Source organism: Bubalus kerabau, chromosome 6 (assembly GCF_029407905.1).
Source record: "Bubalus kerabau isolate K-KA32 ecotype Philippines breed swamp buffalo chromosome 6, PCC_UOA_SB_1v2, whole genome shotgun sequence".
NCBI classification, from domain to species: Eukaryota; Metazoa; Chordata; class Mammalia; order Artiodactyla; family Bovidae; genus Bubalus; species Bubalus kerabau.
Window position 1 is genome coordinate 33063434 of NC_073629.1, and position 17459 is coordinate 33080892.

At 44.0% G+C, this 17459-nt stretch overlaps 1 protein-coding gene across 1 annotated transcript; it reads right to left on the bottom strand.

The window, feature by feature from the left end:
- Window positions 1–825: 825 nt before the first annotated feature.
- On the bottom strand, window positions 826–16368 carry CHI3L2 (chitinase 3 like 2). The gene is made up of 11 exons (XM_055587094.1): window positions 16329–16368; window positions 14168–14197; window positions 13461–13662; window positions 13112–13167; window positions 8821–8972; window positions 8176–8300; window positions 7601–7730; window positions 6154–6336; window positions 3579–3686; window positions 2561–2700; window positions 826–832 (listed from the first exon to the last, which is right to left on the bottom strand). The coding sequence occupies exons 1-11, from the start codon at window positions 16366–16368 to the stop codon at window positions 826–828; spliced, it is 1173 nt and encodes a 390-aa protein (XP_055443069.1).
- Between the last annotated feature and the right edge of the window lie 1091 nt (window positions 16369–17459).

The window sequence follows — 17459 nt, forward strand, 5'->3', positions numbered from 1 at the left end:
TGTCTAAGAGATGACTCAGAAATGAATCATCCGAGGAGACACATGTTCTGACAAAGCATGCGACTTTATTGGAAAAAGGCACCCAGGCAGAGAGCAGGAAGGTAAGGGGAACCCAGCAGGGCTGCTCTACCACATGGCCCTCAGTCTCGGGTTTTATGGCGATGGGGTTAGTTTCTGGGTTGCTTCCAGCCACTCACTCTGAATCATTGTGCTTCTTGGTGGCACATGCATTGCTCAGCCAAGACGGATTTCAGTGAGGATTCTGGGAGGTGGTAAGACACATGGAGTCTCCTTTTGAGTTCTCCTGAATTCTTCCAGTTGGTGATGACTTGTTACTTCTATGTTCCTTAACAGGACCTCCTGTTGTAAAATAACTCATGCAAATAGTTACTATAGTGCCTGACAGGGTGGGCAGTTTCAGTCATTGTTTCCCCTAACAACTTCCCCTTTCCAACATCTGCCAGTGTGTATGTGAGGTCTTTGCTCTCTGAGTCAGGGCTTTAGATGGGAAGGGAAAGGGGCTACCAGTGGGCTGGGAACCAAGGGCACAAGCTGCTGCATTCTGGCACAGAATTTCGAGGAGTCTGGGAATTCTAACTTCAAACCTGGTCTTTTGGGTCATTGCAAAATCATGTTCGTTAAGAGTATAAATCATATTTTAACCCTTGGCTCTTAAATATTTAGACATATGATATGCTGGCCTACACTTGTACCCATAAATGGTGGGAGAGGACAGTCTTATACCACAAAGTCCAAGATTGCACAAAGGAGGCCACACTGGCTGGAACAACATACTTTTTCTTTATTGTGCCTCAAGGGAAGCAGTCAGCAGCTGCAGGAGAACAAAGCCAGACCCAGTCTGAGGTCTGAGAGAAAGTTAAGGGGAGACTTGGAGAAGAGACATCCTGAGGGCCTCATCTAACCTCCAAGAATCCCACACATGAATTCCTGCAGCAGGAGTACGCAGCAAGGTCATCTTACCTACTTAGCTATGAGTTAAGCCTGGAAACGAAAGTATTTCAAATCCAATCAGTAACATAAGGCCTCAGTCAAGTTACTAAGACATAGATGTTCAGAGTTGAAAGGCTGCTGTACAATCATATAGTTTAGGAGATTCTGCACTGCTCTGGGCCCTTCTCCAGGACAATATGGCCAGTTCTCTCCAGTTGTCTGTCTGCAGTGATTTCCAGTGTCCCGCTCCTCCATTGAGATGATGTCAGCACACCTGGTTGGTCAGCAGCACCCTCACCTGCACAAGAAGATATAGGATTTGCTTACAGAACCCAGGACCCAGGGATGGAGCAGCAGCCAAACCACCTGCTGTTAAGGCAATAATGGACGTGGTCATCAATAATGACCATGAGACCTCCTGACTGTCCACACTAAAGCAAGACCTAGAGAATGGACTTGCGAACACAGCGGAGGAAGGAGAGAGTGGAACAAATGGAGAAAGTAACATAGACATATATACACCATCATGTGTAAAATAGATAACTGATGAGAAGTTGCTGTATAACACAGGGAGCCCAGTCAGGCACTCTGTGGCAACCTAGAGGAGTGGGCTGGGGTGAGGGGAGGGAGACCCAAGAGGGAGGTGATGTATGTATAATTATGGCCGATTTGCATTGTTGTATATATGGTTTTTCCTGTGGTCATGTATGGATGTGAGAGTTGGACTGTGAAGAAGGCTGAGCGCCGAAGACTTGATGCTTTTGAACTGTGGTGTTGGAGAAGACTGTTGAGAGTCCCTTGGACTGCAAGGAGATCCAACCAGTCCATTCTGAAGGAAATCAGCCCTGGGATTTCTTTGCAAGGAATGATGCTAAAGCTGAAACTCCAATACTTTGGCCACCTCATGCGAAGAATTGACTCATTGGAAAAGACTCTGATGCTGGGAGGGACTAGGGGCAGGAGGAGAAGGGGACGACAGAGGATGAGATGGCTGGATGGCATCACTGACTCGATGGACATGAGTCTGAGTGAACTCCGGGAGTTGGTGATAGACAGGGAGGCCTGGCATGCTGCGATTCATGGGGTCGCAAAGAGTTGGACACGACTGAGCGACTGATCTGATCTGATCTGATAGCAGAAACTATCACAACATTTTAAAGCAAATTTCCTCCAATTAAAAAAAAAAAAACTGTGGATGGGGAGAGAGGAATAGACCATTAATAACAACTGAGGTTGGATCTCTCAGTAGTCAATTGGGAGCATAAAGTCATATTTATTCTGATTTAGAAAATTAAAACAGGCTGATGATTTTGTAGTGAAGAATTGCAGTGGAGTAAATATTTATGCCCACTCTACATGAAAAGAAAACCCTTAGCTTAGACTGTGCTCAATAAATGGCAGCCAAATTACTATTGTTATATATTGAGCTTCTTTGGAAGCTCACCAAAAGAACAGAATCAGACTAATCAATAAGAAAAAGGAGAACAGAAGGTCCAAAGGAATTTGAGAATTCATCAGTCCAAATATGTGAAGACTACCTCCCCCAGTCTCCTGTGTCCTGCTCTGCCCAGCTCTCTGCCCACTCTCACTCTGTCCTAAATTCTGTTACCTTTCTAGAGAGCCAAGACTCCTCTTGACAGCTTGAACAAGAGGGTAGGGGCCCTGGCTGCAGAATTTTCCAGTGAAGTCATCCATGTCAATAGACCAGATCATGGCGCCTCCCAGGTTTAGATTCTTTAGAAACTGAACCTGAGGGGAGCACAGAAGGGTATACTGAGGTTAGAAGGGGTCCTTAAAGGCCCAAGACCCACGTCAGGTTCACAGGAGGGTTTGAGCTTAGAATGTAGCAGTAGATTTGCACCCTATGGAGTCATGGATCCCCTGAAGGAAAGGGTTACTTGGGAAGGCTTATAAAATGAAGAGAGAGCCACCCGCTATTAACCACCTCTCATGGAATAATCACATCCCAAGTCCAAAACCTAGGCCTCTAGGATGAGGAGTAGAAACTAGGAAATCACTAGCAAGGTTTCAATTACAATTGGGTTGTCAATTACACTGATGCCTTTGTCCTGCTTTGCACCCAGAAAGCAAACATCTTAGCAAGGTCTAAGAACAACCCTGTAGACTGTAGCCCGCCAGGCTCCTCTGTCCATGGGATCTTCCAGGTAAGGAAACTGGAGTGGGTTGCCATTTCCTTCTCCAAAGAACTGGTAGACTCAGAAATCTGGAGCCTTGTAATCCATGAGAAAGACTGAAGGGTCTGTCCTGGTCAACCAGGTGGGTGACCATTCTGTATAGGCACCAATGTCTCCTTTGCTCTTTTCCCCTTCTTCTCCCTCCTCCCTTCTCTCCACTCCTTACTTCTTCCCTTATTCCTAATTCTTTCTTGCACCTTTTCCACCTCTCCTGCATGTTCTATAAGGTGCTCACAGGTATGACTTAGAATCATGACTAGCTTTGCACCACAGAGGCTTCTCTCCTTCCACACAGAGTACTGAGGCATTTGATCACACACCCTATCCCCCAAGCACTAGAGTGTTCTGCTGTCCTAGAGCCGCTTAAGCAAGAGCCTCTCGCTTGGAGACAACTGTCGCAGAGCCTCTTGCTCCCCCAGAACCCAGACATACCTTGGTCTCCACATCATCATAGCCCACCCACTGGTTCCCCTTAACTGCATAGGGAACTTGCTGATCCTGGAGTCTTGTGATCTTGGCTCCCTGTAGGAACTGACAGATCTGGTAAGGAAAGGAGAAGTAAGAGGTTCACTAACGGGCTCGTCTTTAAATTTATTGAGATAAAAGGGGAAGGTAAGGGTCTTGGGGACAATATCAGAATCTTTACTCCAGGAATCAATGAGAGAAATGATCAGATACAACATGAAGAATGGATGGTTCAAAGTGAATCTTCAGAAACTGTTGATGCTAAGGCCTCATCAGGAGGAACCACAAACAGATAGAGGGCAGAGAGTACTTGAATTCCACATCAGGCCTCAGTATTGATCTGTAAATCTTCCCATGTCTTCATTTGCAAAACAGAAGCAATTATAATTATGTATCTTATATACCTACCTTACAATATTGTTAGGATCAATGGAACGTATACATGTTAGGAAAAAAAGACAACTTTGAAAACAATAAAGTGCTTTACAGACACGTAGCCTCACAATGCCCATCACCATCATTCCCCACTTTGTAGCTTATCCCCACCTCAACTCCACTACTCTCCCTCTGTCCCTTCCCCCTCCCAATGTGCCTGTGCTGGGATTCCCCTTCTATCATCAGCTATTTTTCTCTTCTTGTTAGCAGAAGTAAGAGCTACTAAAAAAGATAAATCTTCATTGAAAAATGCATTTTAAAGCCGCACAGAAAACTCATTTTGTTTTGCTTACTCTTTTTAGATTATTTACACTCATGTTTGCCTCGATGAGACCCCATGGACTATAACCCACCAGGTTTCTCTGTCCATGGGTTTCTCCAGGCAAGAATACTGGAGTGGGTTGCCATTTCCTTCTCTATTGCCTCAATGAGGGTGATAAATAGAAAGTTGAATATTTAAGGAAATACCAATTTGTCAAAGTTATAATGATGTAGGGTGATACACTGAACAATCAGGTTAAATCTTCCATGCAATAGGGGAGTGTGTATCCAGTGATCTGCACTGAAATCCTTCTGGCAGATTCTGAGCTCTGACCTCTCTTATTCCTTATATTAAGTGATTCAGTGAGGACTCTGATGGTGACTCATTCCCTTTTCCCCTTGTCAACTCAACTGATGGTTCTTCAGTCATTCCCCTGTGTGAGGTGAGATGAAAAATTGAGCATTACACTCAGAGTATCTCAGTGGATGCCAAGACCAGTAGCAGTTCATAGCATGCCCATGCCAGTGATGAGGGAATATACTAGGACTCCAAGTGGAAACCAAGATGTAGGATGTTATTCTTTCCTTACCTGATCAAACTCCTTCCTATCCTTCAAGATCCAGCATACATCTCTCCTCTTCTATGGAGCCTTCCACATCACCCATTTCTGAACTTGTGGCCCTCCACATTGGCCACTTAATCATATCTAGTTAGCAGTACCTACGTAATGTTATTAACTCTGATAGTTTTAAAACTCTTATTTAACTAGTTTCATTTGTATTCTACATTCTTTCCACCTAGACTGTAAGCCCTTTGAGACAAGGATGAAGAATGAGTTCTAGCTCTCACAGGACCCAGTCTTTGTGATATGGGAGCAACCCAAGAGTTTCTGTTGGTTGAATTACTGTTTGACTCTTAGAGCTTCCTATACATTAAAAATTTTTTTTCTTCAGATTGAGGAGCAGAAAGGAATGATGGTTTAAACAGCCAAACACCTTTGATAGTTATCTCTATGATGTTAAGTCTGTCTGACTGCAGGACAGAATCTGACATATTTGACTGCTCCTTGCTTCTTTTATTTATTTATTTTTAATTGAAAATTAATTGCTTTACAGTATTGTGTTGGTTTTTGGCTCCTCTCTTCTTGAAACACCCACTTCTCACTCTGTTCTTTGGCACAGAACACTCCGGGTTCTGCCTACCTTCTTGTAGATCTTGTCAGTTTCATTAAAGTTCTCCTCTTCCTCTGCCTAACCCTTAAGTACAAGAGGTCCTTGGGTTTTGTTGTTTCTTTTACTTTGGCTTCACATACCATCTTTATGCTGATAGTTTTAGAAGCTACATCTCTAGCACAGGCTGGCCTCTTGTGGTTCAAACCCACATACTGAACTACTCACCTTTTATTTATACCCACAGGTATTTAGATGTCCCACCTGCTCCTCAAACTCAGAATGTCCAAAACTGATCTCATGATTGGGACCAATGCCCACTCTGCTCCTTCGTATCTTCCCCAACTCAGTAAAAATGGCATTACCATCTACTTAGTTGCCCAAGTCAAAAACGTGGAACAGTCTCCCTTTTTCAATCTCCCATACCTGTTTCACCTATCCCCATTCCTCACTAGTGCCACCTCCTCTCCAGATTTCAGCTAACGTCACTTCCTCCAGGAAGCATTCCCTGACCCCTTCTCAAGTCAGGGTGCAGAGCTCCTCTTACATGTTCCAATAGCACTCCATATTTTCCTTCCCAGCACTCAGGATGTGTTACTCTATTTTTGTCAGATTGAAGCTGGAATGCCTATCTAGACACAGGGGGCAGCTGAGGGCACAGGGAAGCTCCAGATACCTCATAATAAGCGAGGAAGCCTGCAGACTTGGTGATGGGGCCAGCAGCTCCAGGACCAGAGGCAGGGGCCCCTAAGGCAGTTTCTGCAGAGGCCAGTGTAAAGGAACGTCCATACGTGGGGATGCCCATGACCACCTTCTCTGCAGGCATCCCCTTGTTTATCCAGTATCCCACAGCATATTCCTAGAAAGAGAAGATAGACTGAGGCACAGCATGTATGGGAAAGAAAGGTGTCAGGCCTTACTGAGCCTCCAACGAAATTCACAGAAGGGACTCCATGATTCCTTCTCTACATCAGTAACTATGGAGGATCCCATTGGAACCAGAGTGTTTATTCTAATGCTCTTAATGCTCTTCAGCACTAAGTGACCAAGTCAGCTTTTTCTAATCATGAAAGAAAACTGAACAATGAATCAGAAAATAAATCAGGCAAGTGACCTAGAAAACATGAAATCAAGGTTGTCACCATCTATCTTTCCCCTTTGAGTCAACAGCCTGTGGAATTTGTCTACCCTGTGACGGGTTGTATTACTGATGAAGGTGATGGGGGTTGTGGCCATCAGACACTAGCCTGTGAGGCCTCACAATAACATCAGGTCCAAGAGGCAAGGTAAGAGGTTAGAGGCTAGTTTGGACCTTACTGGCTTCCAGAACAGAATAAGGAGTTACAGAAGGTGAGGGTATGTCTCCTCATCTTTAAAAATCATTGAGAGAGAGGAAAGAATGAAGGGGGCTTGGTTTGATGTGACTTGATCATATGGTGTTCTAGAAAACCCCAGACTAGAAATTAGTATACCCAGCTTGGACTGATCCGTTTTGTAATTTTAAATATGAAGGCTTGGAAATATACAACCCAGACATTTATTCCTGCCCAATTTTAGGAATACTTTTACAAGTACCATGACAACAACAAAACTGTTTTGTTAATGACTTTTTCCCCTTGGATTTTCCATTTTCTACCACTTTTCAGGATATTCACATCAGCAAGAACTTGAAGAGCCAATTAATCTGCCAGGTTTCCATTTCATCATCTGTGAAGTGAAACTAATGCTTCCTGACCAGCCATCCTCAGATTATTTTGAAGATCAAATTAAATAGGGAATGTGGGCACATACAGGAGAGTACTAAGTTCTGTGCATCCATGTGGGTTTCAGGAAATGTATTGAGGATGGAGAATTAAGAGAAGACTGGGGTGACTGACACCTCAAGTCAGAGAAAAGTTTAGGACATTTCAGTTGCAAAGTCCTCTGACATTTTCTAGGTGACATTTTACTGTGCCTGGTCCAAGCATTTTCCCTGTTCTCACCAGCTTCCAGGGTTATTTGAGTCCCTCTTGGGCAATGCATCTCTTCCTCAGTTCGAGACAGAATTAACTCTAGATGACCTGCATTGGCCTCAGCTCCTCTCACAGCCAGTGTACCCAGCACTCTTTCTCCCTAAGACTCACCACATTGTAGTAGGAGCTTGTCCCTCTGTCCAGCTGTCCCTTTCTCAGGGGGCTGTTGTGGCCAGTGACAAGGGGCTTTTCCCAAGACCCATGGAAGTCAAAAGACAGGAGGTTGATGAAATCCAGGTCTCTAGATTGCCAAAAGCAAAAGAAGAGATTCTGCGATGAGCAGAGGTAGAAGCAACTACAGTCGACCCTTGAACACTGCACATTTGAGCTGCACAGTTCACTTTTATACTACAGAACAGTAAATACTATGGGAGCACATGGTCTGGGGTTGGCTGAATCCACAGATGAGGAGGAACCATGGATACAAAGGGCTGACTGTAAATTACACATGGATTAGCCCTAGCTTTGTTCGAGGGTCAACTGTACACATATTCATGTAGAGCTTTGGATGCTGTTAGAAGGATTGAAATTAGCCATAAACGAGAAGTTCCTGGCTGGATGATGTGGTTAGGATAGTGACTTCATGCTTTCCCTTCTCCCTTCATCCCTCAGACATATTGACATGCATCACTTGCGTCGGCCAGGCTGGCGGCAGAGAGATGGAGGGGCTGATCCAGTGCACTTACTTTGCCAATTCCTTGATCTGATAGCTGTTGTCAATCATCTGCCTCCCTGCAGAAACTCCTGCAGTCAAGAGAAGCCTTTCTTTGGTGGATTTTACAAAGTCCTGCTGAAAAGCTTCTGCTAACTTCTGTGAAAAACAAAAAGCCCACAAGTCAGTGCTCCCTCTCAGAGCACAGACCTAAGATTCTTACCTGATTTGAAATTTCTAGAACCACATTAGATGGAAAGATCGAAACTTTTCTCCCCATTCCCACATGGGGACGCCTCCTGCCTCAAGCTCAGGAATGTCCACATTACGCAGGGGTACCACCAGTCTCACTGTACTCAAGAAGAACTATCTGGGTTTACTCCTAGTAGATTCTCTGATCCATGTGATAGAACTTTATGAGACTATCCCGGCGCTCAGGAGAGTCTATGGCCCTATACTCTTTTACATGGATGTTGCTTTGTTTCGGTGTTGTTTGTTCTATAAGGAAGCTCTGTTCTTTGATGTTGTCCTTGCACTAAACTAGGTCCAAGGGCTTTTCCTTCATGAGTTGGGGCTTCTGGAAGGAAGGGACTATCTTCCAACAAGAGCCAGTCTCTTCCTTTTTTTCTCCTGGTATGGCCGTGGGTTTCACATAAGGGTAATGTGGAGTTTGCCTTACATGAATCAGCACAGTGAAATGAGTGTTGTCTTTTACATTTGGGTAGATCCAACTTATGTCCAGTCCATCAAAGTTATGATTCCTGAGAAATAGGATTACAGAGTTGACAAATTTCAAGGTTGATGAAGAAGATTCAACCACAGGATGGAACCAGGGTAGAAGCAAGACAGGTGTTTCTTAGGAAGAAGAAGTAGACATAACACAACACATTTTTTTTTTTAACAGAAATCCTGATATAGTCTTCCTTTCCCCAATATTTTCTCACTATTTTTCTATCCCAACCCCTGCCTCTTTTGGAACAAATGGGGAGAGAAAGGATTGCTAGGCCAGAAAATCAATGGAGTTGGGTAGAGGAGGACTGGGTTCTCTGCAGCTCTTTCTGCAGGATAATGGAGCTGCCTATGGCAGAGACTCTCCTTGACTAAACTTAAGTCATTTGGTCACTAAGTCATGTCCAACTCTTTGCGACTCTGTGGACTATAGCCCGCCAGGATCCTCTGTCCATAGGATTTCCCCGCAAGAATACTGGAGTGGGTTGCCATTTCCTTCTCCAGGGGATCTTTCTGACCTAGGGATCAAACCGGTGTCTCCTGCATTGGCAGGTGGATTCTTGACCACAGCCTCTGGGGAAGCCCAAATTTTAGTCCAAGTCCTCTGAATTCTCTTCTCAACTTGGCCTTGACCTTGGGCTTCTGTCCCTATCTTTGCAGAATCCTAAATCAGCTTAATGAAAAGCCCCTACCCTTGGTATCAGATCACCCTCAGTATCATCCTCATCCCCCACCATCCCCCAGGTGATATCTTATCATCCTGGCCTGCCTTTAGCAAGAGTTCTGTTGAGTCAGTTTAGCAAGAATCTCCCTAGCCCTAATGTTTCCTCTTAGGAATTTTCCATCCACCAACACCCACAAACAACCTGCTTCTTGGCTATAAATCCACTTTTGTCTCTGCTATATCCAGCATTGAGTCCAGTACTATCCTGAGGTCTCCTTTCCCCTATTACAATACTTCCTGAATAAAATCTGTTTTTCTCTCTTTAATTACTATCCACCTCTGACTTTCTTTAACATCTTACACCCTTGAAAAAGCAATTTGCAATGTGATGGGCTGAGGGTCAAGAGATCTAGATTTGAGTCCCAGGTCAGAGTCTTTTCTAGTGACCTCTTTGTCACCAAGTAGCTCTCTGGGTTCAGTCTGGCCCATCTTTAAAATGGGACTGAAGACACTGATCCTGCCTCATCTATCTCAAAGTGATCACATTTTGGAAAGCTTCCTAAAAAGAAAACTGGACTTCATAGGAACTTCTCTTTCCCCCCACAAGCAACCCAGTCCTGAATAAGCAACCCAGGTCTCTGCAGTCCCTTCTTGTGAAAAACCAGGAGGACCCTGAGCCGCAGCAACCCTCCAGGGCTTTCATCTGAAATAGAATTCTTAAACTAGGAAGTTGACTCTGAGCTGCCCATGCAGAGGGCCTGTGCTCCACAACAAGATTTAAAATCCAAATCTGTAGACAAGATATCAGTATTTTCCAGAGGATATATCCTTTGACTTGAATCACCTCCCACCTCTCGCAATACCTCCCATCCCAGAAAGATTCAGAGTCTTGAATTCATTTGTTTCAATCAATATTAAATTGAGGATTTGCCTCTATGTTATAGCTTATACATGGGATCTAAAAAAATGAAACAAACAAGTGTATGCAACAAAAGAGAAAGAGACTCACAGATGTAGAGAACAAAATAGTGGTTACCGGTGGGGAAAGGGAATGGTAGAGAGGTTAGATAAAGGTATGGGATTAAGAGACATAAACTACTATGTATAAAATAAATAAAGATATTATTATACAGTACAAGACAATATAGGCATTATTTAAATGGAGTATAACCTGTAAAAATATTGATTCACTATGTTGTATGCCTGAAGCTAATATAATATTATAACTATACTTCCATATTTTTTTTTTTAAAACTGAGGATTTTGTTCCTGTATATAACTCAGCAGCACAGTGGAGGAAATAGTAAAACCAGGCCTATTAGCTGAAAACCAATGGTAGAAGTAGGTTTGTAACTTTTCTCTTGTATTTCAAACGTGTTCACAGTGCTTAGAAGAAAAGCAAGGGATACCCCTTTTAGAGAGCAGTTGCCTCTGATGCTCTGATTAGAGGTGTTCTGATGCTCTGGGCAGAAACCTCCAGTTTTAGGAAAGACAACCATTCAACAGAGAAGCAAGTCTGTGTGGTACACATTTTGAAGCACTGCTGCACGGCACCTGACACAAAGGCTGCCATTTATCTAATAATAGTGACAAAGTTAATGAATAACAATAATTATTGCAACCACTGGGCTCTTATTGCACACCAGCACAGCCTAAACAGTTTGTTTGTATTGCCTGCCCTCACAACTTCATCTTTAAGTTGATTCTGTTATTTTCTTCATTGTGGATTTTTTTAGAAAATGAAGCATAGTGACATTATAAAATTGCCTTTAGAAAAAAGAGAAGAAATTGCCTAAAGTCAAACAACTTGCACACAGCTTGCATATAGCTAAAGAGAAATCCAAACCAAATTTTTTAATCTCCAGAGTCCTAGTTTCAACCACTAAACTAATATACAAGGAGTACTTAGCAAATTACTTATTGAAAGATGAATGCACGCACGTAAGAATGAATGAATGAAGATATTTTTAATTGAATCAAGGATAACCAAGTATTATGAATGAGAGAGAATTTGGGAATCAGAAGGATAGTTACCATGAAAACCCATTAAAAACTGACAGGAGATCATGATGAAGTTAATGTAGAACCAAACAAGTTAGATAGGTTGATCTTTTTTCTGTCTGTGTGTAGAAATTGTGTTGCTAAGTATTTTATAAGTTTTGAACTGGTAAAGACTTTAAAAATTAATTAGGTCAATCCTATTATTTCATAGGTGAATGTATTCAGGATAAAAGAAGAAGAGAAAGGAAGGAAAAGTTGGCATTAGTTAATTGAATGATAACCAAGGCAGGCACACGACATACGTTACCTCATTCAAAATCTTTGCCCACACCTTATGAAATAGATGTTGTGATGTACATTTTACAGATGGGTAAACTGAGCTCAGAGAGGTATGTTAACTTCCTCTAGGTAACTCATCTACATAGGTCTTCTGATGTTACTTCCTTCCCCTGCTTACTCCAGCTATAGAGAATACTGACCAGCTGCACAAAAAAGTCTTATCAGATTTCTTGTGAAAGCTGAAAACCTCTGCTGGATAAGATTAAACTCTCTTAGCTTTTTTAAAATCCTGGCACTTAAAAAAAATTAAAGCAGAAGAAATTCAAAGTTAGATTAACTGTATTTGAAAATTGCAAAAAGATGCCTTTCTTCTTTACAGATTTGTGTTTATTTAGCTCTTGATGCTAATGGAGTATCATTTGCTTGTGAATAGAAGTATAATTTGTAATATATGTTTCAAATTAATAGCTATTCTGCTTTTAAGACCGACCCAATTGTCCCTATGCTCTGCACTTTCAGGCCATCCAGCTATACAACCATGGCCCAGGAAACTATGGTTCCCTGACAGCTGCTAGTCAAGGACTTGGTTTTAGGAAAGCACTCACCTGACCCCCACTCAAGGTGAAAGGCAAGCCCTCAAATCCCTTAAACCCTTAAAAAATTAAATTTCCCAACTAAAGCCGTCTCCCCATAGTCCATCAGGTGAACAACCTTCATGTGAATAATTGAGTTTACTGAACGCCGCTCCCAGCTCAGTTTCCTAAGCTCCTGCAGAGCTCCTTCCAAGATGTCAGAAAACACAGGGCGATGCCTCAACCTGTGACAAAACTCAGATCGGTTTTGCCATCTAAGCCAAGGAAGGACCTTTCTAAAGCCCAATTCAGTGTCTCTTTTCAAGAGTAGGAAAAGCAGTGACAATTAGAAACTGCCTGTACCATGACTTTCCTGGTGCTCCAGTGGCTAAGAATCTGCCTGCCAAGGCAAGGGATGCTGGTTCGATCCTTGGTCTAAGGAACTAAGATGCCACATGCCATGGGGCAACTAAGCCCATGCACGACAACTGCTGAGTCCACATGCCGCAACTACGAAGCCTGTGTGCTCTAGCCTGTGCTCCACAAAAAGAGAAGCCACCACGATGAGAAGCCTAAGCACCACAACAAAGAGCAGCCCCATTCACCACAGTTAGAGAAAGCCTGTGCGTAGCAACAAAGACCCAGGACATCACCCCCAGAAAAGGAAAACAGAGAAGAATGAACATGGCAGAATGAACAAAAAATAAAGAGACTGTGATCTTACCCTTTGGAACCAAACAGATACCCTCCAATAGACAAGAGAATTTTCAGTTTGGGATTCCTGGAATAGAAGAATAAGCTGATTATTTTTTTGCTGGCTGCCAGGGAAAACTTTGCCTAAAGAGTTAGGGCTAGAATATGGATAAATGGACCCTGGCTGCTTAGCAGCTAAGTTTAGTGAAAGGATGAGGCAGAGGGAAGAAGAACAGGAAGGATCGGGGTTATACGCAAGGAAATACACATGAATAAATGCACAAATGAGTGAATGGCGACAGAAGGCCTTAGGCCCAGTTTAGAGCTATCTTCTCTCCCCCAAAACCCACCCTGGGTGCTCCCCACTCCTCTCCTACTGACTTGGTTTTGAGACTGTTGATGGTCTGGTAAAGCTTCGCCTCATTCTTGTCCTTGATGATGACCTTGTTGTTACTGATGCTGGCAAATGAGTAAATAAGGTGAGAACATAGGAAGGGATCAGTGCTCTCAAGGGTGAACTTCCCTGGTTCCTGCCTGTCTTGTGACCAGTTGGTAAAGTAGCAAACCAGTTTGTAGGCAGATCCTGGAGGAGAGGGAAGAGGGGCAATGGGGAACCCAGTGTGATGACCTCAGAGCCCAGACTGCCACAAGTTTCTTCCCCAAAGCCATTGCCTCCTTTACTTATTCAGTCAGAGCCTTTGAGGATCATTCAGCCTGGGCCCTCTGTGCTGGAGTCTCTTGAGCATCCAGACTGCAGTTAAGAGACACATTGAGAGACATATACATCATCCACGTGGCAAACATTCCCAGAGCACTGAGATATAGTGTGGATGGATAGATGGATGACACAGTGATATAAGTGGATAGAGAGATGATACACAATATTGAGGTCAGTGAGAGACAGAGAGAGAGGCTCAAAGGACAGAACAGAGCCATGGATGCACAAAGAGATATATAGAATAAAAACTCGGAGTCATCAATATGTTAATGTCAGAACCTGGGAGAGTCGTAAGAAGAGACATAAACCCAACATCAGAAAGGACACAGCCCAAGGGACCCAGGAAGATGTAAACTCACAGATTACTTACCTTCCTGAAGAAGCAGCAAGACCACTAAACCTGTAAGAGGTGGACAGGAAGGAAATTTGTTGAGCCCAACATGGTTCTCGCCTCAGACTGTGGTAGTAAGGGTGTGGGTGTGCCTACGTGAAACGTATAGTTGTGCTTCCTCTGAGCGATCCAACCACAGCTGCTGAGGTCCCTCTATAGGCTTTGAGGTACCCAGCCCTTGGGTGTCTTGCAGAGTCTACAGCCCTACAGAGAAACATTTTCCAAGCTGGGAATTCATTCGCTCATTCATTAATCCAACAAAAATTTATCGAACCACCTGCTCTATGCCAAGTGTTGCCCTGGATACTAGAGAAACAAGGATGAAGTCAATGCCGTCCCTGTACTCAAGGGGCTTACAGCCTAGTCTGGAACTGAATAAAGTTAAGGTGACCAAATAGTTTATTGTCCAGTCGGACTCTTTGGAGAGTGAAAAGGAGCATTATTAATCATTTCCTGTGGGCAACAGTGGAGACCAGAACTCTCCTGGGTGAACTGAGATGAATAGTCACCCTGTGTACAGACAACTAACTCTTAAGGTGAATTGAGGAGTGTGAGCTGGCTCTGGTAGTGCTCTAAGCCTTCTTGTTTGAGGTCCTGTCCAGCCTCTTCTCCACAGGACACCTCCCCTGGAAGGGCTTCATTTATTCTGCTAAAGAAAAGGCAGGACTCTGGTCCTGGAAACCTCACCCAAAAGGCAAGAGTCCTTGAACTATGACCCCTTCCCTGGGGACATTGTCTAGAATTACCCACACTAGGACATTTGAAGGGTTTGAAAATGAAGGAAAAGGCAGTTAAAAATGAAATGAATGGCGACAGGAACAGCAATGGAAGAGATATTTGGCAGTGACATATGGCATTTGGCATATAATATGCTGAATGCTGCTTGGCATATTATAGTCTGGGGGTAGGTCTTAAAGAACATAAAACATTCATAGACAGGGCTTCCCTGGTGGTCCAGTGGTTAAGAAACCGCCTGCCAATGCAGGGGACAAAGGTTTAATCCCTGGTCTGGGAAGATCCCACATGCCACCAAGCAACAAAGCCCATGTGCCACAACCCCTGAGTCTGCGTGCTAAAGCCTGTGCTCTGCAACAGGAGAAACCACCACGATGAGAAGCCTGTGCCCCACAACTACAGAGTAACCCCTGGTTACCGCAACTAGAGAAAGCCCACACACAGCAATGAAGACCTAGCACAGCCAAAAATAAATAAATAAACCTTGAAAAAAAATGAGATGAAACTTGGTGACAGCTGCTGAAGTGGGTGCCTTCCTCACAGAGCTTGGGGCTGGGGAAGTGAAGTCTAGGGTTCTGTCCTGTTGGTTCATGTCACTTTTAGGCAGAGCAGGTAGGGATCTGGTCCTCCGCACACCAACTAAGCAGGTAGGAGATTGCTCATTGCCTCATCTGCTGTCAGGTTGGCCTCCAGGCCCTTTTCAAAATGCAGGCTCCCTGTGGGCTGCTCCCCCAAGGACTCAAGGCTGAGAACCTCAACAGGAAACTCAAAATGCTCTTGCCATTTCCAAGTGGGTAGGCATGGCTCAGGAGCATAGACAAGCAGGAAGAGGTAAGGACATGATGAAATGGGTCCTTTTCCTCCGTAAGGCACACTCTTTCTCCTCCTGGCACACTTCTCTTCTTCACCCATAGCCCTATGTATTTAGTCTCATCCCCACCTTTATCCAATTTCCCAGCCATCACGAAAGTCAGAGTTTTGGATCAGAACTTTAGAACTGAGAGATGGTTTTAGAAAGCATCTACCAATGAATCATTCTTCAGACAAGAAATATGAGATCTCCCAAGTTTTAAAATGTGCAGAAAGTATAGTCCATGAATCATGGGACTCCCAAGACAGTGCTCATACATCACCATCTGGACAAGAGGCACCTCTGTGCAAATGCATACAGACTGACAACACCCCTGATGGGCTAAAGGGCTTTGGCCTCTGCTGCTCCCTTGCCCATCTGGGAAAGATCCGATGGTCCCTGATGCAGTTGTCTTGGCTCGATAGGTATTGATAAGGAGGTGAACAGAGAGTCTGGAGTCCCAGAAGAAAACGACCACTTCTATTGGTCCAAGTTATCTAGGTTATACCTTCTCTCCTCATTAACCTCCTGCTGAATAATCAGCCCAGAGCTCACCTTCCCAGAAAGACTTCTGATCCATGGCAATCACTCCCATATCCCTGGTCAGTTTCTCTGGGATGCCCATACTCTGGGCCTTTCATGCCTCTGAGTTTTCAACAGCCTCTTTTATGGGAAGGAAGCAAGAAGAAGTCCAGGAGATTCCAGGGACTTCCCCTGGCAAAGCTGCCTTGTGAAACTTCCTGGCAATGAGACTCAGGTTTGAGCAATGCCAATTGTCCAAAAAAAATGCTGCAGTGGGGAAAACCACTGAGAGGTCCTTTTCCTCCAGTCTCACCCTGAAGGTATGTGGTCCCTGGGACGGGAAGGAGGTGGTACTTTGGTTTGCCTCCTTGTACTGCTTTCTGGCTTCCAAATCTTGCTACCCCTTCATCCAGGATCTGTCTCCTTCTTCTTTCCCTCACCTCCCTCCACACTCATATCACCAGTGGCCTACTTTTGCTTGGTCATCATCCCAGTTGGTTCTACCCTAACAGCTCTTCTTCACATGATACCACCCAGTGATGCCTTCTCTGTGGAGCCCTTCTTGCTCCTCCCTGAGCGCAGGGAAGCTGGCTCTTCTGCTCACAGTGCAATGTATTTCTTTTCATGTCTCCATATTGTACTGTAATGCACTGGAGTACATGTCTATCTCCCCAATTTGACTGTGCAGTTCTTAGGTACAAGAATTAAGTGAAACAAGAAAAACAAAAACCTTGACAAGTATTTATTGAGGAACCTCCATTAACTTATTAGAATTGAATTGTACCCCAGATTCTAAGGTGTAGACTCTCAAGGCCCTATGCTATCTGCTCCCTGCCTTCCTCTCTCATCTCCTGGTTTTCTCTATGGGTGTGTCTGCGTCTCTACCTTTTCCTATCCCTATTCTTTCACTCTGTATTAGTCCCAGGAGGCTTCTCTCCAGCCTTGAGCCTGTTGTTTTTCACATATCAGATGTGGGTCACGTGGAAAAGAAAAATGGGCTAGATCCATTTAAATTCCTGCCCAAGGAAGAGCAATGGGACTCCAACGAGAAAGTCTGCTGTCTGGAGGGACACACCTGAAAAGCTGGGGCAGATGGGAAGCAGCCCCTGGAGGGAAATGCACAAATTCTCTGAGTTCAGTTCAGTCGCTCTGTCACGTTCGACT